Consider the following 21,882-nt stretch of genomic DNA (forward strand, 5'->3'; position numbering starts at 1 on the left):
AGCTTCCTGCCTCCTGTTTGTCTCCGGGCCTCTAGAGGTCATCTGTGTTCCCCTCTGCCTTAGTTCTTCCTCGTGTGTCCTAATTAGCTTGATCCAGGTCACCTGTGCCTTGTTTCCCCTTGTGTATTTTAGCTGTGTGTTTTCCCCTTGTTTCTCACTTGGTTATTGAGTCCTGGCTATGTGTCTCCTGCTTTGTTCCACCGTGTTTTTCCAAGTAAGGTTTTCTAAGTAATCTTTAGTTTGTTTTTCTCCCCTCGCGGAGTTATTTTGTTTTGCCTCCTGTTTTGTTAATATACCTCTGTCTGAGAAGAACTTTTGTTGGACTATTTGTGAAGTGCGAAGAACCTTTGTTTTTTCATTAAATCTACTTGCCTGGAGTATTGCCTTGGGTGTTTCATTTGGGTCCTACTACACCTCCTCTGTGGCTAAGGGGTATTACCCCCAGCTCTCCACATCTGAGACCGGAGTTCTAGCCCAGCTTGTGACAGGTCTGTGTCTCCATGTGTCATTGTATGCACTGATGGCCAGTCCAGTGTGATTTTCTCCAACTATGAACATCCCAGTAGTGATGCATTGTCTCCTTTCACAACATAGAGTGGCAGCTTTTCAGTTTGTCTGTTTACCTGAACTGTGACATCAGTGATGCCTCTCACAGCGACAGATTCACCTGTGTAAGTCTTTAACACGAGGTGCGCTGGTTGAAGTGGAAGGTGTTTAAGTGTCTTTTTTCTGACACAAGAGATACAGCTGCCCCTGTGTCAATCTCGATACCCACCGGCTGTCCCTCTAGCAAGGGGGAGACATAGTAGCCGTGCGGCCCGCCAGGAAAAAGTCAGGATTTTCAGTTTGACTTCCTGGTCTGATGAGTCACTCACCTCAGTGTTCTCTTACCCAACAGTGTGAATATGTCTATGTGTCTTTCGTTGGAATGTCTGTTTCTTGTTTCCCGTTTTTGTGATTTCTCTGTTCTCTTTTTGTTTCTGGAGATTGTCCGATGTTGCCCTTTTTACCACAGGCTGGACAATCCATGTCCTTACACCAGCATGTGACTTGAATTCCCAGTCTCTGATTTTCAGTTGAAACTCTGTTGAAACTTTTTATTTATTTTAAAGGAACACAGACAAGAACAAATAGCAGCAGGAATGGTTATACAGCTAGAGACACAATATTGTTAAAATTTATATCAGAACAAATAGCAGCAGGAATGATTATACAGCTAGAGACACAATACTGTTAAAATATATATCAGTATATTATGGAAACTAGTTATTGCAGATACATACAATTATAATAAACCACATATACAATCACCCACCTCAGCTGCATCAACTCACCCTCCAACCCCTCCTGGGACCACCCCAACCCACCCTCCAACCCCTCCTGGGACCACCCCAACCCACCCTCCAACCCCTCATGGGACCACCCCAACCCACCCTCCAACCCCTCCTGGGACCACCCCAACCCACCCTCCAACCCCTCCTGGGACCACCCCAACCCACCCTCCAACCCCTCCTGGGACCACCCCAACACACCCAACCTGATCTCCATGAAATTAAATACTAAATCAAGGTACACATTTGCACAAAAATTATAATGAACGGTCAATCTGTTGGGTAAAACCCACTACAATAGTTATTTTATGGTTTCAGCTGCAATTGTTGTTTGGCTAGCTCCATGGATCCTAGCAGTGGATAGTTCTAAATAAATTATATCTATAAAAGTGCTGATCCAATGAGGTATGGTGGTTGCCATCTTAGTTCCAACATCTTTTTAGCTGCTGTCCAACCTGACAACATTATACGTCTTTGCTGTAATGACAGTGGTGAATTATCATTCAGTAATAACAGTTTGGGGGAACAAGGTATGAGGATACCTCTTTCCAAAACATGTCCCCTGGTCACTCCCAGTACATATGATTAAAGGAGCCCAAGGCACCTTGATTACATAGATCACACAGAGGAGCGGTTGTGATTTCTATTAAATTATGTTTTCTAGGTGGAAGGTTTACCCTGTGTATGAGATTAAAATGTATCAGCTGATGATTAGGATTGTTAGATGAACCCACTATGTTCCTGATGAACTCAACTGGTGAGCCTCTTTAGCAGCTAGTTCCATGGACACACTGATTTCAATGTCCTTTGCCAAGGTCAGATGACTTTCAGTCAACAGTGTCTTTTGTGTAGCTTCACTCCGTAGCCCACATACTAGTCTGTCTCTAATGATGTCATTTACAACAGCATTAAACTCACAGTGTTCTGATAGTTTATTTAATGCAGCAGCAAACATTGTTACTGATTCTCCCTCTTCCTGAAACCGTTCTGTATATGAGCTCCACTGTTCAATACTTTTATCAAACTGTCCAATGTTTCCAACAATTCCAATAATTTTTCATTACTCAATAAGTTCCTGATTGTCACTCGCTTCAATATTGTCCTCAACCAAAGCAATATTTTCCTCAGTCACGTGATCTTCATTCACTTCACTCACTGACGTTTCCTCCTAAATTCGCTCATTTAGCAGATTTAATTAAAAGGTTTGTCTTCACAGTTGAATAAATGTCCTTTCCTTTAATCACTGTATATTCCTCCTTTTTAATCACGTTGTTTTCCCACTCCGATGTCCGTCTCCAGTCCTTTTCTGCCGTCCATGACGATGTTAACTCCAGTGGTGGAAAAAGTACCCAATTGTCATACTTGAGTAAAAGTAAAGATACCTTAACAGAAAATGACTCAACTAAAAGTGAAAGTCAACCAGTAAAATACTACTTGAGTAAAAGTCTAAAAGTATTTGGTTTTAAATATACTTAAGTATCAAAAGGAAATGTAATTGCTAAAATATACTTAAGTATCAAAAGTAAAAGTACAAGTATAAATAATTTCAAATTCCTTACATAAAGCAAACCAGACAATTTTCTTGTTTTTAAAATGTACGTTCAGCCAGAGGCACACTCCAACATTCAGACAATTTACAAACAAAGCATTTGTGTTTAGTGAGTCTGCCAGATCAGAGGCAGTAGGGATGTTCTCTTGATAAGTGTGTGAATTGGACCATTTTCTGTCCTGCTAAGCATTCAAAATGTAACAAGTACTTTTGGGTGTCAGGGAAAATGTATGGTGTAAAAAGTACATTATTTTCTTTAGGAATGTAGTAAAGTAAAAGTAAAAGTAGTCAAAGTATAAATAGTAAAGTCAAGTACAGATACCCCAAAAAACTACTTAAGTAGTACTTTAAAGTATTTTTACTTAAGTACTATACACCACTGGTTAACTCTCTTTCTTAGCTAGCTTGACTATGCACTTGCCTCTGCTATCAATACACTGTGCTAACATTAGCCTAGACTCTACCACAGAAAATAACAGTTTTAAACAGTTGTAAAAACCCACTTCTTCCAGACAGAATAGTTCCTGTAGATTCAGACTTACTCATCACCAATCTTTTGTTATGTCTCGTTGGATTCATAACCACGTCTGTATAACAATTCAATAATGATGAGACAGGAGACAGGAATCAGTTCAACCATTTATCTGGAACGTGATCATCTCAACACATACAAACCCCCATGATGCTCTGCAGCACAACCCCAATATACAACAAATACATAGTTGTAAATGGACACTAAATAAAACTCATAGAGTTTTATTTAGTGTACTCAGTACTCCTGAGTGGCGCAGTGGTCTAAGGCACTGCATCGCAGTGCTAACTGTGCCACTAGAGATCCTGGTTCGAATCCAGGCTCTGTCGCCGCTGGCCGCGACCGGGAGACTCATGGGCGGCGCACAATTGGCCCAGGGTAGGGGAGGGAATGGCCGGCAGGGATGTAGCTCAGTTGATAGAGCATGGCGTTTGCAACGCCAGGGTTGTGGGTTCGATTCCCACGGGGGGCCAGTATAAAAAAAATATGTATTCACTAACTGTAAGTCGCTCTGGATAAGAGCGTCTGCTAAATGACTAAAATGTAAAATGTAAATGATAGAGGAATTTAAATGTTCAGTTGTAGAAAGTAGGGCCATGGGATAGGGTCAGAAAGGTCAGTATGTTTGATAACTGGTTACAGAGGTGACATAACAAGCATAAGGTCCATTATAACACAGTGAAGTAGAGGTGGGAGCTAAAAGCAGACATGGACAGTGAGACGGTGTGAGGAGGTCAGGGGTGAAACAATAGATCAGGACAGGTAGAAATGGCAGGGCTGGAAATAGACACAGAGACACATTCTGATCATGGCTCAGACCTGACCTGAGACACCCAAACAGAAGATGCCATAGCAAAGTCCTGTCCAGTAGGCTAAATGGGATTTCCTTTCATAAAAATCCAACACAAGGAAATGTGTCCAGTGTGTGTGTGTTTGTGTCCAGTATGTCCAGTGTGTGTGTGTGTCAGTGTTACCATGGTTATTATTTACAGGGACACTGAGTCCCCATCATACCAAACCCAAAACCCTGGATAGAGGGGCTCAGTGAATGTGGAGTGGAATGTGTTCAGGTGGGTCAGTGTGTCAGAGGAGACTCTGTAGAAGGACAGAGTGCCGGCTGGCCAGTCCAGATACACTCCTACTCTGTGGGAGCTGGAGGAGGGGACGTCTATGGTAGTGGACTTATTATTGTGACAGGCAGAGTAACTGTTGTCAGAGCAGATCAGACTCCAGGACTTGTCATTGTATCCAAGCCAACAGTCATTACCCCATCCTCTCCTGCTGATTCCTTTATATGTCACTCCTACAACAGCCCCTCTCCCACTCCACTCTACCTCCCAGTAACAGCGCCCAGTCAGACCCTCTCTACACAGCACCTTTCTACAGAGCTCAAATCTCTCTGGGTGATCAGGATACGGCTGCTCCTCTGTCCTCCATGTCACCTTTCTGTTCTCCTCAGACAGAGAGAGGAATCTGTTTACTGTGTTTAGGTCCAGTGTGAGATCACAGACATCTGATGGATAAAACCAGACACAATATTAGAAATCATCATCATTCACATTAGAATGTTAACTCACTTTTCACTAATTCATTTAATGTAGATGTTTCTAGGTATCAAAAGGAGAAGTTAAGGTAACTTGAGACTTGTTGAATGATCATATGTTATACTGTATGGTAATATAAAACACACTTATTCCCATTAATTACACACACACACACACACACACAACACACACACACACACACACACACACACACAAATATTGAACACACACACACATCCTGAACACACACATACACACTGAACACACACACATCCTGAACACACACAGACACACACCCAGAACACACACACATCCTGAACACACACACACATCCTGAACACACACACACACACACACACTGGACACACACACACATCCTGAACACACACACACACAACCTGAACAAACACACAAACACACACACATCCTGAACACACACACACACATCCTGAACAAACACACACACACACACACTATACACACACAAACACACACACACACACACACACATTTCTAAAGTAACACAAACACGCCACACACACACACAGACACACACATTGTCAAAGCAACTCTTTGTAAACTTTGGTGTCCCTGATTTGTGCTTCTGTAGAACTACAGCTGATATTTAATATGACCAAGTAAGTAATGATGGTGGTCTTTGACTTTGACTTCACTTGAATTAAGACTTATTCTTAGTCATATTCTTCACAGCAGTCAACACTCACATTTTCTAAGTCCAGGTTTCATTGTGTTCTCTCCACCATGTTCCACACTGTAGCGGTAAGCAGAAGAACAGACAGTCATTGAGGGAACACCTAAACTCCTACACACACACACACACACACACACACACACACACACACACACACACACACACACACACACACACACACACACACAGTCTTAATATAACTTAGTCCAAGTGGTGGTCAGAATGTTTGTCTTAACTAGCCTGATAACTCCAACATGTCTGATATGAACATTGACATAAACCCTCTACATACTTGAGTTTCTCCAGTCTGCAGTGTGGATCCTCCAGTCCAGCAGAGAGCAGTCTGACTCCTGAGTCTCCTGGGTGATTGTAGCTCAGGTCCAGCTCCCTCAGGTGTGGGGGGTTTGACTTCAGAGCTGAGACCAGAGAAGCACAGCCTTCCTCTGTGACTAGACATCCTGACAGCCTGCAAAGAGTCAAATCATATTAAAACCACACTGCTATTCTTTGGTGGAGGAAATAGTGGCAATATATTTTTTCAACATTTTCAGATATATCAATGTCCTGAAAACTGCCATATCTATTTATAAATTAATGAATGTATGAATATTGGAAATGACAAATGATCAAAGTATTGTTTGTAGAGAGAAAAATATAACGTACAAATATTTGGGTAGACTGACCAGAGCAGTTTAAAAAGCAGTATCAGTCAAAAGACAGACAGTGAGGTATCAGATTTAGATTGTATTGAGTATACAGTCCACACCATATCTATTTTGACAGTGAAGCTAACATTTTAAATGTGTCTCTATACTCCAGCATTTTGGATTTGAGATCAAATGTTTCATATGAGGTGACAGTATATAATGTCACCTTTTATTTGAGGGTATTTTCATACATTTCTGTTTCACCATTTAGAAAAATAAAAGCCCTTTATGTATCTAGTCCCCTTATTTGAAGAAGTCATACGTATTCTGACCATTTCACTCATAGTGTATTAAAGTAGTCAAAAGTTTAGTGTTTGGTTCCAAACTCGTTGGTTGCATTTGCAGTTTGTTTTGGTTGTGTTTTGGGTTATGTTTTGCCCGATAGTAACTGAATGGTGGATGATGACTGGAGTAATTTTCTGTCTAAGAGAGTAGATAACATGTTTCTAAACACTACTAAATTAATCCTGATGATGCTATGATTAAGAAAAATCATGAATGAATCATGAATAATAATGAGTGAGAAAGTTACAGAGGCTACAACAAAACATGCTAACCTCTCACCATTACCAATAACAGAGGGGGTATGATCCTTGTTCCTCTATAACTTTCTCATTCATCATCATTCACGATTCATTCATGATTATTCATAATCATGGTAGCATCCACATGAATGTAGAAGTGTTCAGAAACATCTTCTATTCTTACTGACAATACAAGTGAAGTGACTCCAAAATGACAGGACATTATTCACCATTCAGTTTCTATTGGGAAAAACATCATCAAAAACACAACCAAGACAAACTGCAAATGTATTCAACAAGTTTGTAGAATCACAGGCTTGATATAATCACTGCAGGTAAGGAATATGGGACCAAATATTAAACTTATGACTACTTTAATACAATATAAGTGAATATGTCCAAATTATTACGACTTTTTCAAATGGGAGAACTAGACACATAAAGTGCTTTCATTTCTAAACATTAACACAGATATGTATGAAATATCATCAAATAAAAGGTGACATTCTGTACTGTCACCTAATATGAAACATTCTATCTCAAATCCAAAATGGTGGAGCATAGCACCAAATGTAAAACTGTAAGCTTCACTGTCCAAACACATATGGTGTGGACTATGTGTGCCTGGTAAACTCATGTGGATCTGGTGAACAGTTATCACTTGTTGACCAACTACAGGAATACTGACCTCAGAGTCTCCAGTTTACAGTGGGGATTCCCCAGTCCAGCAGAGAGCAGCTTCACTCCTGAATCCTTCAGGTCATTGTTACTCAGATCCAGCTCTCTCAGGTGTGAGGGGTTTGACTTCAGAGCTGAGACCAGAAAAGCACAGCCTTCCTCTGTGACTAGACAGCCTGACAGCCTGCAAAGAGTCAAATCATATTAAAACCACACTATTCTTTGGTGGTGAAAATAGTGGCAATATATTTTTTCAACATATTCAGATATATCAGTGTCCTGCCATATCTATTCATATATGTATATACACACTACTACCAGTCAAAAGTTTGAACACAACTACTCATTCAAGTTTTTGTTTAGTTTTTTTAAAACTATTTTTTACATTGTAGAATAATAGTGAAGACATCAAAACTATGAAATAACACATATGGAATCATGTAGTAACCAAAAAAGTGTTAAACAAATAAAAATATATTTTATATTTGAGATTCTTCAAATAGCCACCCTTTGCCTTGATGACAGCTTTGCACACTCTTGGCATTCTCTCAACCAGCTTCATGAGGTAGTCACCTGGAATGCATTTCAATTAACAGGTGTGCCTTCTTAAAAGTTAATTTGTGGAATTTCTTTCCTTCTTAATGCGTTTGAGCCAATCAGTTGTGTTGTGACAAGGTAGGGGGGGTATACAGAAGATAGCCCTATTTGGAAAAAGACCAAGTCCATATTATGGCAAGAACAGCTCAAATAAGCAAAGAGAAACGACAGTCCATCATTACTTTAAGACATGACGGTCAGTCAATAAGGAACATTTCAAGAACTTTTAAAGTTTCTTCAAGTGCAGTCGTTAAAAATATCAAGCACTATGATGAAACTGGCTCTCATGAGGACCGTCACAGGAATGGAAGACCCAAAGTTACCTCTGCTGCAGAGGATAAGTTCATCAGAGTTACCAGCCTCAGAAATTTTAGCCCAAATACATTCTTCACAGAGTTCAAGTCACAGACACATCTCAACATCAACTGTTCAGAGGGGACTGTGTGAATCAGGCTTTCATGGTCGAATTGTTGCAAATAAATCACTACTAAAGGACAACAATAAGAAGAAGAGACTTGCTTGGGCCAAGAAACACAAGCAATGGACATTACACCGGTGAACATTTGTCCTTTGGTCTGGAGTCCAAATTCTTGGGGTGGCAGGTAGCTTAGGGGTTAAGAGCGTTGTGCCAGTAACCGAAAGGTCGCTGGTTCTAATCCCCTAGCCAACTAGGTGAAAAATCTGTCGATATGAATTGAGCAAGGCACTTAACCCTAATTGCTTCTGTAAGTTGCTCTGGATAAGAGCGTCTGCTAAATGACAAAAATGTAAAAAAAATTACACCGGTGGACATTTGTCCATTGGTCTGAAGTCCAAATTGGAGATTTTTGGTTCCAACTGCCGTGTCTTTGTGAGAAGCAGTGTGGGTGAACGGATGATCTCCGCATGTGTAGTTCCCACCGTAAAGCATGGAGGAGGAGGTGTTATGGTGTGAGGGTGCTTTGCTGGTGACACTGTCAGTGATTTATTTAGAATTCAAGGCACACTTAACCAGCATGGCTACCATAGCATTCTGCAGCGATACGCCATCCCATCTGGTTTGGGCTTAGTGGGACTATCATTTGTTTTTCAACAGGACAATGACCCAACACACTTCCAGACTGTGTAAGGAGAGGGATTGAGTGCTGCATCAGATGACCTGGCCTCCATAATCAACCGACCTCAACCCAATTGAGATGGTTTGGGATGAGTCGGACGGCAGAGTGAAGGAAAAGCAGCCAACAACTGCTCAGCATATGTGGGAACTCCTTCAAGACTGTTGGAAAAGCAATCCAGGTGAAGCTGGTTGAGAGAATGCCAAGAGTGTGCAAAGCTGTCATCAAGGCAAAGGGTGGCTATTTGAAGAATTTCAAATATAAAATATATTTTCATTTGTTTAACACTTTTTTGGTTACTACATCATTCCATATTTGTTATTTCATAGTTTTAATGTCTTCACTATTATTCTACAATGTAAAAAATAGTAAAAAAATAAAGAAAAACCCTTGAATGAGTATGTGTGTCCAAACTTTTGACTGGTACTGTATATACATGAATTAATGTATCATTATTAACAGTAGATAACATGTTTCTAAACACTACTAATTTAATCCTTGTGTGTGTGTGTGTGTGTCCAGTGTGTGTGTGTGTGTGTGTGTGTGTGTGTGTGTGTCCAATGAGTGTGTGTGTGTGTGTGTCCAATGAGTGTGTGTTCATTGAGTGATACAGGAATACTGACCTCAGAGTCTCCAGTTTACAGTGGGGATTCCTCAGTCCAGCAGAGAGCAGCTTCACTCCTGAATCCTTCATGACATTGTTACTCAGATCCAGCTCTCTCAGGTGTGAGGGGTTTGACTTCAGAGCTGAGACCAGATAAGCACAGCCTTTCTTTGTGAGTCCACAGAATGACAGCCTGCAAAGAGATCATCATGATTTCACAAACACACTGTTAATTAAACACCAGTAGTGTAGAAGGACAATGGCAGATGCATTTGGTTTATTCTCTCAAACAACATATAGATTCATCTTCCGTCTCCTAGAATTGTATGGTCATATTGTTATACTAATGTGAACACCAATGCACTGATTCAGTAAGTTTTTCAATATAATATAATATATTACATACATATTATAATATATATTTTTCTCTAAACTGAATATTTATTCCTGAAGATTAGTACTTAAATGTCATTTTATGTACTCACAGAGCAGCTCTGGAGGTTTTGACCACTGGCAGCAGCCTCAGAAGACCTTCCTCTGATCTGGAGTATTTATTCAGGTCAAACACATCCAGCTCCTTTTCTGAAGTCAGCAACACAAAGACCAGAGCTGACCACTGTGCAGGTGACAGTTTGGCTTCTGAGAGACTTCCTGATCTCAGGTAGCTTTGGATCTCCTCCACTAGAGAATGGTCATTCAGTTCATTCAGACAGTGGAACAGATTGATGCACCTCTCTGGAGAGGGATTCTTCCTGATCTTCTTCTTGATGTACTTGACTGTTTCTTCATGGCTCTGTGAGCTGCTTCTTGTCTTTGTCAGTAGACCTCGTAAGTGCTTCTGATTGGACTCCAGTGAGAGGCCCAGAAGGAAGCGGAGGAAAAGGTCCAGGTTTCCAGTCTCACTTTGTAAGGCTTTATCCACAGCACTCTTGTAGACAGTAACTTCAGTAACTTGCGGTTCGGCCATTAGATTCTCATTGTTGTTGATGAATGAGAGGAACACATATACAGCAGCCAGAAACTCCTGAATGCTCAGATGCACGAAGCAGTACACCTTGTCCTGGTACAGCACACATTCCTCTTTAAAGAGCTGTGTGCACAATCCTGAGTACACTGAGGCTTCATTGACATCAATGCCAGCCTCTTTCAGGTCTTCTTCATAGAAAATCAGATTGCCATTCATAAGCTGTTGAAAAGCCAGTTTTCCCAGTGACAGAATGCTCTCTTTATTCCAGTGTGGACCTGTCTCTTCTTTCCCAAGATACTTTTCATCCTTCTGTTTGGTATGAAACTCCACAAGGTGTATGAACATCTCAGTCAGAGTTTTGGGCATCTCTTCTCTCTTATGTTTCAGCATGTGTTCAAGGACTGTTGCAGAAATCCAACAGAAGACTGGAATATGGCACATGATGTGGAGGCTCCTTGATGTCTTTATGTGTGAGATGATTCTGCTGGCCAGATCCTCATCACTGAATCTCTTCCTGAAGTACTTCTCCTTCTGTGGGTCATTGAACCCTCGTACCTCTGTCACCTGGTCAACACACCCTGAAGGGATCTTATTGGCTGCTGCAGGTCGGGTAGTTATCCAGAGGAGAGCAGAGGGAAGCAGATTTCCCTTGATGAGATTTGTCAGCAAAACATCCACTGAGGTTGACTTTGTGACGTCACAACATATCTTGTTCTTCTGGAAGTCCAGGGGCAGTCGGCACTCATCCAGACCATCAAAGATGAACAGAACTTTGTACTTGTCGTAGTTGGAGATTCTTGATTCTTTGGTTTCCATTGAGAAGTGATTGAGAAGTTCAATCAAAGTGTGTTTTTCCTTTTTCATCAAATTCAGCTCCAGGAAAGGGAATGAAAATACAAATTGGACATCCTGATTTGCTTTTCCTTCAGCCCAGTCCAGAATGAACTTCTGCACAGAGACTGTTTTTCCAATGCCAGCGACTCCCTTTGTCAGCACAGTTCTGATAAGTTTGTCTTGTCCAGTTAAGGGTCTGAAGATGTCGTTACATTTGACTGCAGTCTCTGGTCTTGCTTGTTTCCTGGTTGTTGTCTCAATCTGTCTCAGCTCATGTTCATTATTGACCTCTCCTGTTCCACCCTCTGTGATGTAGAGCTCTGTGTAGATCTTATTGAGAAGTGTTGGGTTTCCTTGTTTAGCGATCCCCTCAAATACACATTGAAACTTCTTCTTTAGATTAGATTTGAGTTCACGTTGAAGAATCACAGCACGCTCATCTGAATCTAGAAACAACACAGAGGATATTAATATTACATCTGTTTTAATGCCTACAGTATTGTAAGACTGTCTTATAAAGTTTAAATTATAATCATTTATTCTCTTGTCTGTATAAATCTGTAAAAGTTTTCATAATGCATTACACACTGGTGTGACTGATTTATATCATTATTGGTATTATTGATGGCATTAATAATGTTCTCTCTCTCTCTCTCTCCTCTGTCTCTCCTCTTCTCTCTGTCTAAATTAATCACCACAACACATCACTGCTGCTACTTGATGAGGTCACTAGGTGTTGTGTTAAGGCTGCTACAATATCATTGAGTTACACAGCTACTTTAGCTGTACTTTAGCTACAGCTTTTAAATGTTCTAAAACAGCATTCAACATGAGGCAGACAACTCTTACTTTTCTCCAGTGTGTCTGCAAGCTCCTTCTGGTTCATTTTCCTCAGGACGTGCAGTGTGATCTTCAGAGACCCCTCTCTGGCACTGCTCTCCTGCTTCTCATCTTCAGCATCCACCACTTCCTTATCCTGCTTCTGACTCTCAAAGCCTTCTGGGAGTTCTGGACTAAGAATCCTCTTGAACATCTTCAGCTCGTTCTTCACAAATGTCATAATATTCTCTTCAAGCAACTGAAATAAATCAAGTAAATAAGTTAAGCAAGAGAATAAATGTTTTCTCATTAACATATTAATGAATGATTGACAGATCAACTTTACTTGAGGTAAACGAAAACAAATGTACATAACAGGACCACATACACTGAATATGGAGGCCAGGTCTGTTTGATGACTCTGGGAAGACTGACCACTGAGAATCTCTGACTCTGATCTCTCCTGTTGGTTTCTGTGGACAAAACATGAGATTACATTTCCTTATCCAGGGAGTGCACACACACACACACACACACACACACACACACACACACACACACACACACACACACACACACACACACACACACACACACACACACACACACACACACACACACAGGGAATGTTGTGTTAGTTTAATATTGTTTCAGGACTATGAAAATGGAAAAAAGGTTTAGCCTATGGATTATGAAAACAACAAAAATAAATGGTAAAATGGGAGAGGAGATATGACTAGAGACAGTGTTGTTTAACTCACTGACCATGACCCATGAGTTCTTCTTACCTTTGTTCACTAGAAAAGTCTCCCTCTCTAAACGTTATAGGAGGTTCCATAGACCAGTCACTCTTCATGGACACACAGCTGGGTACAGGGGAGGCTGGTCTCTCCTGCTTGATTGGGCTTCAACACAACAGAGACAAACATTACGTCTCTCATCTACTCTGAGCTCAGATGGGGAAACAAGAGTTTCATTCCAAAACGCTATATATCCATATTCAGAAATGTTAGTAAATTAGCTTCTATTGTTTAAAGAAATTATCAAATAAATGGTTGTGTTTTATCTCTATCTAATCATGGCAGGGGGTTGTTCAATAACAGACATGTGTTTCTTTAAAATCGATGAATTAATGGCTTCATTTCAGAGAGACAAATGTTTTTTTTGCAAAATGCTATATATCTGCCTCACTCTCAGAGAAATAAGTAGTACTAATAGATTTTACACAGTTAAATCTAACAAATAACTACATTTTTAATAAAGAACTGTACAAATGATACACTTGTGACATCAATATTTAAATATATTTAAAAAATAATAATAAATACAGTAATATGAGATCTGTATGTAAAACATTTACATTTAATTTTTTTGTCATTTAGTCATTTAACATTTAGCAGATGTTTTTTATCCAGGGTCCGGATTCTCTCTCTCTCTCTCTCTACCATACCTGCTGTCTCAACCTCTGAATGATCGACTGTGAAAAGGCAACTGACATTTACTTCTGAGATGCTGACGTGTTGCAACCTCTATAACCACAGTGATTATTATTTGACCCTTCTAGTCATCTATGAACATTTGAACATCTTGAAGAACGATCTGGCCTTAATGGCCATGTACTGTTATAATCTCCCCCCAGCACAGCCATAAGAGGACTGGCCACCCCTCAGAGCCTGGTTCCTCTCTAGGATTCTTCCTAGGTTCCTGCCTTTCCAGGGAGTTTTTCCTAGCCACAGTGCTTCAACATCCGAACATGCGCTGTTCGGCACGAGACGACCGTTAGTTTCTGCCAATGAGCTTCAAATCAAATGAAATTATATTTCTCACATGCGCCGAATACAACAGCTGTACACTTTACCGTGAAATGCTTACTTACGAGCCCTTTCCCAACAATGCAGTTAAAAAGTAAGAAAAATTAGCTAAATAAAAAAAGGAAATAGTAACATAATGATATAACAATAATGAGACTATAAGGAGTACCAGTACTGAGTCAATGTGCAGGGGTCCCAGGTAGTTGAGGTAATTACTAGACTATATACAAGGAGTACCAGTACTGAGTCAATGTGCAGGGGTACCAGGTAGTTGAGGTATTAACTAGACTATATACAAGGAGTACCAGTACTGAGTCAATGTCCAGGGGTACCAGGTAGTTGAGGTAATATGTACATGTAGGTAGCGGTAAAAGTGACTAGGCAATCAGGATAGAGATTACATCTCCTCATCCAGGGAGTGCACACACTCACACACACACACACACACACACACACACACACACACACACACACACACACACACACACACACACACACACACACACACACACACACACACACACAGGGAGGGAATGTAGTGTTAGTTTAATATTGTTTCAGGACTATAAAAATAGAAAAAAGGATTAGCCTATGGATTATGAAAACAACAAAAATAAATGGGAAAATGGGAGAGGAGAAATGACTAGAGACAGTGTTGTTTAACTCACTGACATGACCCATGAGTTCTTCTTACCTTTGTTCACTAGAAAAGTCTCCCTCTCTGAAGTTTATAGGAGGACCCATAGACCAGTCACTCTTCATGGACACACAGCTGGGTACAGGGGAGGCTGGTCTCTCCTGCTTGATTGGACTCAACACAACAGAGACAAACATTACGTCTCTCATCTACTCTGAGCTCAGATGGGGAAACAAGAGTTTCATTCCAAAACGCTATATATCCATTTTCAGAAATGTTGGTCAATTAGCTTTTATTGCTTAAATAAATTATTAAACCACTACAAGGCTTTATAAAGGTGTCTAAAGTGTGTAATTTCCACTTACAAATGTCAGACTTGATTTTCCCTGATGAAAAATGTATCAACCCCTACAGAAAATATCCCTTAATTATAATCCACTTAAAAATACACATTTACTATTGCTGCAGGATTATGTTCCTGCTGTGAGAAACTGGGTCAAATTAAGATATGGCATCTGTAAATGCATTCATCTTAAGGTAGCTAGGTGAGACGACCACGTATCACAGTCAAATATACAGGTTACGAACATTACATTCCAGCTAAACAATTGTTTAAATCACATCTAAAATCTACAATAGTTACATTGAAGGTACCCATTAGTAATCATTTCTGATGAAAAAACACAAATTTTCTTTTCTCCTATATAGCGTTTTGGAATATAAATTCTTAAACAATATTGTCAGCTCACCTCTTGTCTTTGGTGTCATGTTCCCCAAAGAGACTCATTTTAGAGGCAGGGCCCCCCTCCTCTCTCTCCCCAGAGAGACTCATTTTAGAGGCAGGGACCCCCTCCTCTCTCTCCCCAGAGAGACTCATTTTAGAGCACTGACCCCTAAACAGAGATGCAGCATGTTGGTTGTCGTTAACACAGTGACAACTAATTATTGAATGTCAATTGTTCTCTTTGATTCATTATCTCTTCGAAATAAAACAGTTTACTAACAGACACATCCAAACAGTCAGGTGATTTAATGCAATTATTTTTTCTAGCCCAATGACTACTCAAAACCCGCCCACAAGGCCTGAAAACTAGGCCAAAACATAGCCCCTGATAGGCCTACATCTTATTTCAGACAGCCTCCAGTAGCCTGGGCAAGATGTAGGCAAGATGTAAGCTGAATGATTTACCAGCTTGCTTAGATGCATTTATTTAACATGAATAGCAAGACGATGTTGAGGTAGGAAGTGCTTCTGTTGCCCAGTAGCCTGCTGGAATAGGCTACTGAGGATGGGGTCGTAATTTCAATCAATGAATCAAATATTAATAATATGGATATGAACTGAATAGGTCCATGCTTGTCAACAACAGCCAGGTTATTTTTTATACCTGTAGCCTAATCTGGCTGACTGTTACCTTCAATCTAATGCATTCTAACATCTGATCAGCAATTGCAATAGAACTGTGACCATGGTGACACTTGATAACTTCCAATTGAATTAACTAAACACGGCCATTATTAATTGCATAATAACACAAGGCTACAACAACAATAAACTGAAGTTAAAGGCTATTTATTACATATGTTTGCCAGCTCCAGGTTGGCTACACAAGTGGCACAAAATGATTTGCAACGACTCCAGTCATTTCAACATATTTATAGTATAAAATGGCAGGCTACAGTAGCCTAGACAGGCATAACAATGAATAGGCTACTTGATGGCCAACAGATCTATCATTCTCCACATTTAATGTCAGTTTCATTGTGGAGTTTTTCTCATAACAGAAGCACATGATGGAGTTCCATAACTTCCATTTTCAAAATGTACACTCGAGAAACCCAAGAACTGAGCATGTGTAAAAACCTTCGCATGATATGGTTTTCCATAAGCAAAGTCGACATTAGAATGCAGTTTAAACCACCTCCGACAGAATGTATCTAACGTGCTCTAGAGCGCCTAAAGTAGTTTTCCTGTGATTTGTCACCTTATTTCTTGATGCGCATCAGTTCTACAGCGTTAATATGTTTCATGGAATAAGGGTTGTAAAATAGGTGTCTCCTTAATGACAATGATAATGGCCTACCTCATAACATGTGGGCCTACTGATTAGTTTCCACTTTGAAAACTGCGGTCTGTCAGCAACTCAGCTCAAGTAGCAGTTCTACTAACTAGTAATATCTCATTCCAGTTATTCATTATCTTACTCTGTCAATTAGAATAGACTATTGTTCAGATTATTGTTCAGAAATACTTACTTTATTTTTCAGTTCTCTCCATATAGAGTTTTCTGCTCTGTCATCTCCAAATGGATCCTGTACATTCAGTTTCAGCTCAGTCGCCTCCCCACCCTGATAATCAAGTGTTTTATTGGTATCTTCCACTAGAGGGCAGTAAACCCCTGCTGTAACAGCCACCACGTTGACATGCACACCAATATCCCGTTATTATTCAGGATACTTCAGTATTCTGTTTTTGAGTTGATGCATGTTCACGTCTTATCCCTGTTACAGATGTTTCTGAGGTCTGTTCAGGCTCAGTTTCACATATCATGTGTGATTATGTTTTCATCTGATTGTCAAACAAATCACTTCAAAAAGTAGGCCACCTGTGCAGCTTCATCCAGTCAGCCGGATCCTGTGCAAAATGTCCAAATGTCATCGGTTTGAACGGTTTAATAAGGTTGATAAGGTTGAAAATACGGTTTGCATAATAGTGTCAAAAATAACACCTTACAGTCTCATTCACATTATCTCAAGAGATACTGAAATGAATAACATTTATCCACCCCTGTTCCCGAGACAAAATTAACATTTGTTGTATCATTTAAATGCAAGAAATCCATAATTCTGCAGGAGTTCATATTATATTAGGTTACAGGCCTACAGTCAGTGTCCTGATTTCAGTTAATATTCCATTTAACCCATATGAAAATGCATAAAATTCCCTTTCAGGATCCATATTTTGGTATTTTTAAGGTAAATGATGAAGACTGCTGTCTATCGAAACGTTGGTAATCAGGTTATTACATTATTTCATCTGAGCTCATAGAGTGAGACTCTCCTTTTCTTTTACAAGTGTTCTCCTCTGTTAGCCAGCACCTCTCCTAAACAGGTGTTCTCCTCTGTTAGCCAGCACCTCTCCTAAACAGGTGTTATACTCTGTTACCCAGCACCTCTCCTAAACAGGTGTTCTACTCTGTTACCCAGCACCTCTCCTAAACAGGTGTTCTACTCTGCTACCCAGCACCTCTCCTAAACAGGTGTTCTACTCTGCTACCCAGCACCTCTCCTAAACAGGTGTTCTCCTCTGCTACCCAGCACCTCTCCTAAACAGGTGTTCTCCTCTGTTACCCAGCACCTCTCCTAAACAGGTGTTCTACTCTGTTAGCCAGCACCTCTCCTAAACAGGTGTTCTACTCTGTTAGCCAGCACCTCTCCTAAACAGGTGTTCTACTCTGCTACCCAGCACCTCTCCTAAACAGGTGTTCTCCTCTGTTACCCAGCACCTCTCCTAAACAGGTGTTCTACTCTGTTAGCCAGCACCTCTCCTAAACAGGTGTTCTACTCTGTTAGCCAGCACCTCTCCTAAACAGGTGTTCTACTCTGCTAGCCAGCACCTCTCCTAAACAGGTGTTCTACTCTGCTAGCCAGCACCTCTCCTAAACAGGTGTTCTACTCTGCTACCCAGCACCTCTCCTAAACAGGTGTTCTACTCTGCTACCCAGCACCTCTCCTAAACAGGTGTTCTCCTCTGTTACCCAGCACCTCTCCTAAACAGGTGTTCTCCTCTGTTACCCAGCACCTCTCCTAAACAGGTGTTCTCCTCTGCTACCCAGCACCTCTCCTAAACAGGTGTTCTACTCTGTTAGACAGCACCTCTCCTAAACAGGTGTTCTACTCTGTTAGCCAGCACCTCTCCTAAACAGGTGTTCTACTCTGTTAGCCAGCACCTCTCCTAAACAGGTGTTCTACTCTGTTAGCCAGCACCTCTCCTAAACAGGTGTTCTACTCTGTTAGCCAGCACCTCTCCTAAACAGGTGTTCTCCTCTGTTAGCCAGCCCCTCTCCTAAACAGGTGTTCTACTCTGTTAGCCAGCACCTCTCCTAAACAGGTGTTCTACTCTGTTAGCCAGCACCTCTCCTAAACAGGTGTTCTACTCTGTTAGCCAGCACCTCTCCTAAACAGGTGTTCTACTCTGCTACCCAGCACCTCTCCTAAACAGGTGTTCTACTCTGTTAGCCAGCACCTCTCCTAAACAGGTGTTCTACTCTGCTACCCAGCACCTCTCCTAAACAGGTGTTCTCCTCTGTTAGCCAGCCCCTCTCCTAAACAGGTGTTCTACTCTGTTACCCAGCACCTCTCCTAAACAGGTGTTCTACTCTGCTACCCAGCACCTCTCCTAAACAGGTGTTCTACTCTGTTAGCCAGCACCTCTCCTAAACAGGTGTTCTACTCTGTTAGCCAGCACCTCTCCTAAACAGGTGTTCTACTCTGCTACCCAGCACCTCTCCTAAACAGGTGTTCTACTCTGCTAGCCAGCACCTCTCCTAAACAGGTGTTCTACTCTGTTACCCAGCACCTCTCCTAAACAGGTGTTCTCCTCTGTTAGCCAGCACCTCTCCTAAACAGGTGTGTGTTTCTTTTGCCTCCAGTTTAAGGTAAACGACACCTGACTTTATATTTAAAGCCTTTTGGAATCCACATTTTACACTAAAGAAGAAGTGATATTTCCTGGGGACAGAAAAGGCACCACATGGTAGGAATGGCCCAGCAGCACTGGGTTTCAACTGCAGTCATGGCCTCACCCATTTATATACCAATAGTAACCAGAGGGTGGCGCTAACAATCAGTTGCATGTGATTGCAGTATCTCCTGACATTGTGCCAAAGCTTGCTTCAATTTTTTTTTATAGTCCTTCTGCAAGACATCTCTTACATTATTTTAGCTAAACTTATAATTTACTCGAAACCAGATTTAGCTGTTTTTTTCTCTCCAAAAAAACGATTTACTGTAGGCCTATAATAATTGTTAACAGTCCTCAAATAAACTGTCTTAAAATATTTGATGATTAGTTGAATCAGGTGGGTATATGCTGGCCAAGAACAAAAGGATTGAGAAACCCTGAGATAAACATCAAACCATATCATTGAAAAGCTCCTGCACCATCTTCACCAGACGTTTTGCTGATAACAAAACCCAAGAATGAAACCCAAGAACTGAGCATGTGTAAAAACCTTCGCATGATATGGTTTTCCATAAGCAAAGTCGACATTAGAATGCAGTTTAAACCACCTCCGACAGAATGTATCTAACGTGCTCTAGAGCGCCTAAAGTAGTTTTCCTGTGATTTGTCACCTTATTTCTTGATGTGCATCAGTTCTACAGCGTTAATATGTTTTATGGAATAAGGGTTGTAAAATAGGTGTCTCCTTAATGACAATCTAAATAACATGTATAATAGTCTACCTTATATCTCATTCCAGGTATTCATTCTCTTACTCTGTCCATTAGAATAGATTATTGTTCAGAAATACTTACTTTATTTTTCAGTTCTCTCCATATAGTGTTTTCTGCATATGGATCCTGTACATTCAGTTTCAGCTCAGTCGCCTCCCCACCCTGATAATAAAGTGTTTTATTGGTATCTTCCACTAGATGGCAGTAAACACCTGCTGTAACTAGACTACGACTATGTGTTCGGTTTCATACATGCAGTTTCCCAGAGGAGGAGTGCTGATCCAGGATCAGGTCCCCCCTGTCCATTTAATCTGTTTCATTATGATCTAAAAGGCTAAACTGATCCCAGATCAGTACTCCTACTCTTTATGAATACTGTCACAGGTGACTCCTCATGATGAGGCTCATGATTTATAAGTTATATTCTTTAAGAATCAATTAGTATCATTAATTGAACTGCTTTGCCATGAACAGATCTGTGAGGTCTTAACTTAAAGGTACTATATAGACTTTATGGTCATTTTAATGGGGTTGAACATTCATCCCATCAGATTGTGTAAAGGATTTTATGAGTTCAGAAAAATACTGACTTGGAATCATCTCTCTGACCTCACCCTGCTGAAACACACTCAAGTAAAGACAACATAGCTACAATTATATGCTTTTCTGTTTTTACCCACTTTTACAGCCAATGCAGACTGGTTAGCCATCTCCCAATAGATGGACCCACGCAGAACTTTCAGCAATGCAGCATCTTCAGTAAGCGAGTATTCCAGACACTCTCTTCTTATGAACCAGTTGCTATTAAATGAAGTTTTTTTTTACAGAAAACCTGCGGCTACGGTAGGATTCTAGGCTAATCTGGGCTGGCACCTCTGTTCCAAGATAGTCAGGAACAGTCGGAGGTGGAGGGGGCTGTGGAGCCATTATCCTGGCGGTGCTTGTGGAAGGGTGGGTAGGCTCTGCACACGGAGCTAACTGGAGCTCGGCAGCATCATCACTGTTGGGCTTGCCGGCGGCCTCGCTGGTTTGATGATGCTGCTGCTGCTCATCACTCTCCTTTGGCTTTGTTTGGCTACTTTTTGTCTATTGTCAGAAGAAGCCTATTGTGGTGAAACGTCAGGAGTACGTTTTTTTGTTGTTGAAACTTTTAAATGAGCCACATTGATGCTAACTGGGGACTCAGCTAAAACTAGACAAATACACCTTTTTATTTTGGTATTTTGGGGACCAAATAAATGTACACCAACAGTGGACAATTCCCAGCAAAAGCATGGAGCTCCAACTCTCTAGTGGAGAATAGAGGGACTTTTCCCCTTGGAGAATCCAGAGTGGCTCACTGAAGAAAAACATATTGGAGAATAACAACAATCTCAATCTGAAGCTACAAAGAAAAAAGGGGAATTCCTCTGAAAATCAGGAACACCATTCTTCCTCCTGCCCCACCTATTGTCCCTGTATGAATATTAGTTGGCATCTAATTGA

At 40.8% G+C, this 21,882-nt stretch overlaps 1 protein-coding gene across 1 annotated transcript; it reads right to left on the reverse strand.

The window, feature by feature from the left end:
- Positions 1–3,508: 3,508 nt before the first annotated feature.
- Positions 3,509–13,348, reverse strand: LOC311126850 (NLR family CARD domain-containing protein 3-like; the record flags this gene model as incomplete). Its single annotated transcript, XM_084200831.1, has 7 exons — positions 3,509–4,925; positions 5,682–5,728; positions 5,961–6,134; positions 7,588–7,761; positions 9,892–10,065; positions 10,358–12,119; positions 13,342–13,348. 7 exons carry the CDS (start codon positions 13,346–13,348, stop codon positions 4,399–4,401), a joined length of 2,865 nt encoding a protein of 954 aa, XP_084056957.1. The 3' UTR covers positions 3,509–4,398.
- Positions 13,349–21,882: the final 8,534 nt, after the last annotated feature.

Source organism: Coregonus lavaretus, assembly GCF_964263955.1.
Source record: "Coregonus lavaretus genome assembly, contig: HAP1_SCAFFOLD_723, whole genome shotgun sequence".
In the NCBI taxonomy this organism is placed as follows: domain Eukaryota; kingdom Metazoa; phylum Chordata; class Actinopteri; order Salmoniformes; family Salmonidae; genus Coregonus; species Coregonus lavaretus.